Here is a 3,703-nt window from a genome sequence, read left to right on the forward strand (position 1 = left end):
ATCGCAGGCTCGAACCCGCGACCTCTGTACTACTTGCCCGATATGGACGCGTTGCCATCTACTGTACGATTAGATTAGATGGGGCGGCAGCGCACGGCACAGCTCGGGCTCCGCTGACACAGCCGCTCTGACTCACCGGCCCCCGGGGCCGCGTCGGCATGCTGCGCACAGACCAGCTGCGCACGGACCAACACGCACAGCCTGCCCTAATCTCCCCATGTATATAAACCGGCCTCTGCTGCCCTAGGGACCTCAGTTTCGACCTCTTGTCCCTAGGTCAGTAAGCTCTCCTGTACCTACTTATCTTTCCTTACTAACTAATATATTCTTGTCCCTAGCCTTAGGTTCGAGCCTAGCTCACCATCGCTTCGGTAAGAACCAGTCGAACGCCCCCAGCTTTTAGGTTTTCTCCTGTCGCTCGACCCCAAGTCGCGACATTAGGTCGAAACTCCCCATAGCTGCCGGCGTTCCCTCAGGACTCCCACTACTCACATTCACTTCCTATAGGTTGGGTGGTGCGCACCCTTACTGTACCCTACGATACCTAGATAGCATACTATACATCGCCACCACTTAGGGGACGAACTCTTCAGTACCTGCACTTCAGTGGGCGGTACTTGTCCTCACGGACGCGTGGCTTAGGTTCCTGCTGCATACTAGCCAAAAGCAGTACTGGGCCCCATGTGAACTGCGAACCCTAGTGTTACCTCGGGCGCTGTAGGTGTAAGCTAGCTAGCACGGCCTTTCGTAGCACGCGCACCTCCCCTTCCTCCCCCCATCAACGTGGCTGATGAATTCTTCGACTGCTCTCGACTTGAGCACGCCTTCGACACCCAGGAGCAGGTCGACGTCTCTCGTGACGACCCGAACAGCAACGGAGACAGAGCTCCTTTCTTCATCTGTGATCGGCAACCGTGCCCTAATCGCACTCCACGGTCCATCACTGTTGACGCAGGACACTTCGTGCCAATCCGACGAGTCCAACACCCCAGCGGCCCTGCACTCCGGTACGCTGGTACCTCGAGATCTACATCTCGCCACGTCACTCCTGTCCCATCCCGACCTGCCTCGCCAGGCACCCACATCCCCCAACCTGTCGCCAGTACAGGTCAAGCGCGAGGAGATCCCCATCTCCCTCGAGGAACTGAGGCAGTCGCACAGCCTACAGCGACCCCTCAAGCGATCCCCCAGTCCTCCCTGGGGCCGCGGTTGGAAAGACCTCCCAAGACCGAGCCCCGCGACACTCTGCCGCATTCTTGGGCCAGCTCGTCGTCAGCGGTCACCGCCTCGACTTCAGTCCCTGTCCTACGTCACCCCGCCTCCGGGCTTCCTCAACCGACTTCACCGCCGTCGCCGCCGCGAGGCCGCTCAAGCACTCATTCCTCGAGAAGTCCGCCCGGCGGACAGTCACAACAGTCGCCTTCGTCTGCGGGCAGTCCTTCGTCCCCCTCGTCGCCGATAATGTCCTCTCCCGCTGCCGTACCTGATAAGGAGACGTTGAAGCTCCTCCTCCTGCTCCGATACGATGGGAAGTCGGTGGTCAAATGCAACCGCTTCATCTCGCAGTTGCTCATCTACTGGATGATCAACACGGCCCTCTCTTCCCTCGAGCTGAAGATCCAGGTTGCCCTCAGCCTCCTCGATGGTGACGCGCGAGCTTGGGCCACCCCCATCTTCTCCCAGCTTGCCTCCGTCCAAATCGGGATCCAAGGAGCAACAACCCCCTTCGTCGACGAAAAAGCCTTCCTTCAGGCATTCAAGGCCCGTTTTGGCAATCTCGACGACGCTGCCGTGGCACAGGTGGAGCTTGCCAAGCTCTGCTCCGACAAAACCATGCGCGAGAAGCGCACCGCCGCAGAATTCTCTGCGCTGTTCAAGGGTCCGGCAGACCGTTCCGGGTATGGGAACCTGGAACTACGTGACAAGTACCTGAGCGGCATCCCTTCCCGCGTCTATCGCAAACTCGAGCTCGAAACCTTCGCCACGTGGCAAGCCGCTGACAAGCGCGCCACCGAGGTCGAGCAAATCCTCGACGTTAGCCGGGCTCGTTGGCCCGAGCTAAACAGCTTCTTCTCGGCACGGGGTCGAGGACACGGAGGGGCACGTGGTGGTGCACCCTCGTCACACGCAGCTTCGGCCAGCATCAATGCGGCCGTCGGAAAAGGAAACTTCCCCGGCACGTGCTTCGGCTGTGGGAAGCAAGGGTACCGTCGTTTCGAGTGCCCTAACTGTAAGGATAAACCTTACACAAAACGCGCCGACGCGCGGGCTACGGTTGCCTCGGGTTCCACCCAGGCGGCGACAAGCGCCCCCGTCGCTTCATCCTCGGCGAGTATAAGCGCCGCTTCAGCGAAATCGGAAAGTTCCGAGCTGGCGGACTTAATAGCACAGGTGAAGTCGATGCGCGAGGAGCTCGAGCATTATCGGGCAATGAAGGAGGAGGGTTTTTGATCCGGTCCGTGCTTCGTGCCGCACGCGTCGGGCCGGGTATATCATGTAATCGTTATAATGTATTGTCGACTGCAATGGTGTATGAGTTGGACCAGGGGTCCCAGCACTTTCACATCCCAGTTCGACTTCAAGGAAAAAGACGGCACAAGGACGTAATCGCTATGGTGGACAGCGGAGCCACCACGAAGTTCATCAACAAGCGATTCATTATCGAGAATAAGGTGCAAACGCGGAAGTTGAAGGAACCAATTCCACTGTACAATATTGACGGCACCCTGAACAAGGACGGAAGCATCTCGGAGGTAGCAGTGCTACAGATGCATATAGGAGAGCACGTCGAGAAGACGGTGTTCACGGTCACGGACATCGGTCCAGAAGATGTAATCGTTGGGTTGGATTGGCTGCATGAGCACAACCCTGAAATCGATTGGGAGAAAGGCTCCCTCAAATTATCGCGATGCCCTGAAACGTGCAGTGCCAGGAGGACTGGCCGAATGGAGCAAGCAACGACTGCGCGTGATACGGGGGACAGGCCCACGGCGCGCAGGTGTTCGCCGAAATCCAAACGGTCGGTTATAGGCGCTTGCTGGAGTAAGGTACTCCCAGACTTCGAACCCGAGGAAGATCCGGTGGAGGTAGAGTGGGATGAGGTCGATTTGATCGAAGCCTGGGAGCAAGGCATCACGCTTCCCGGTGCTCCTCAGCTGTTTGTCGCAGCAGGACATACGTACTCCCAGCTGTTCGCCGAGGAGGAGATCAAGAAGAAGGTCGTTAAGACCGCCGAAGAGTCGGTATCTAAACAGTACCACGAGTTCCTGAATGTCTTCTCCAAGGAAGCATCAGAACGGTTACCCGAAAGGAAGCCGTATGATCACGCAATCAAACTCATGCCCGGCTATTCGACATTCCATTCGAAGGTGTACCCCCTGTCGAACAACGAGCAGGAGGAGCTTGACAAGTTCCTCAAGGAGCAACTAGCGAAGGGTTACATACGGGAATCGAAGTCGCCCATCTCGTCCCCCTTCTTCTTCATCAAAAAGAAGGAAGGGACGCTTCGACCCGTGCAGGACTACCGCCGATTGAACGCAATCACAGTCAAAAATCGTTATCCCTTGCCGTTGATCGCCGAAATGGTGGACAAGCTCCGTGGCGCTACGCTCTTTACGAAGTTCGATGTCCGATGGGGATACAACAACGTCCAGATCAAAGCCGGTGACGAGTGGAAGGCGGCCTTCGTAACTAACCGGGGACT

The 3,703-nt window shown here is 57.5% G+C and overlaps 1 protein-coding gene across 1 annotated transcript; it reads left to right on the top strand.

Moving 5' to 3' along the window:
* Nucleotides 1–248: 248 nt before the first annotated feature.
* Nucleotides 249–1,986, top strand: POSPLADRAFT_1111484 (hypothetical protein; the record flags this gene model as incomplete). Its single annotated transcript, XM_024483376.1, has 2 exons — nucleotides 249–276; nucleotides 752–1,986. Coding segments are annotated over 2 exons (1,263 nt in total), but the record flags the coding sequence as incomplete, so codon positions are not given.
* Between the last annotated feature and the right edge of the window lie 1,717 nt (nucleotides 1,987–3,703).

Source organism: Postia placenta, assembly GCF_002117355.1.
Source record: "Postia placenta MAD-698-R-SB12 unplaced genomic scaffold POSPLAscaffold_18, whole genome shotgun sequence".
Lineage (NCBI taxonomy): Eukaryota > Fungi > Basidiomycota > Agaricomycetes > Polyporales > Adustoporiaceae > Rhodonia > Rhodonia placenta.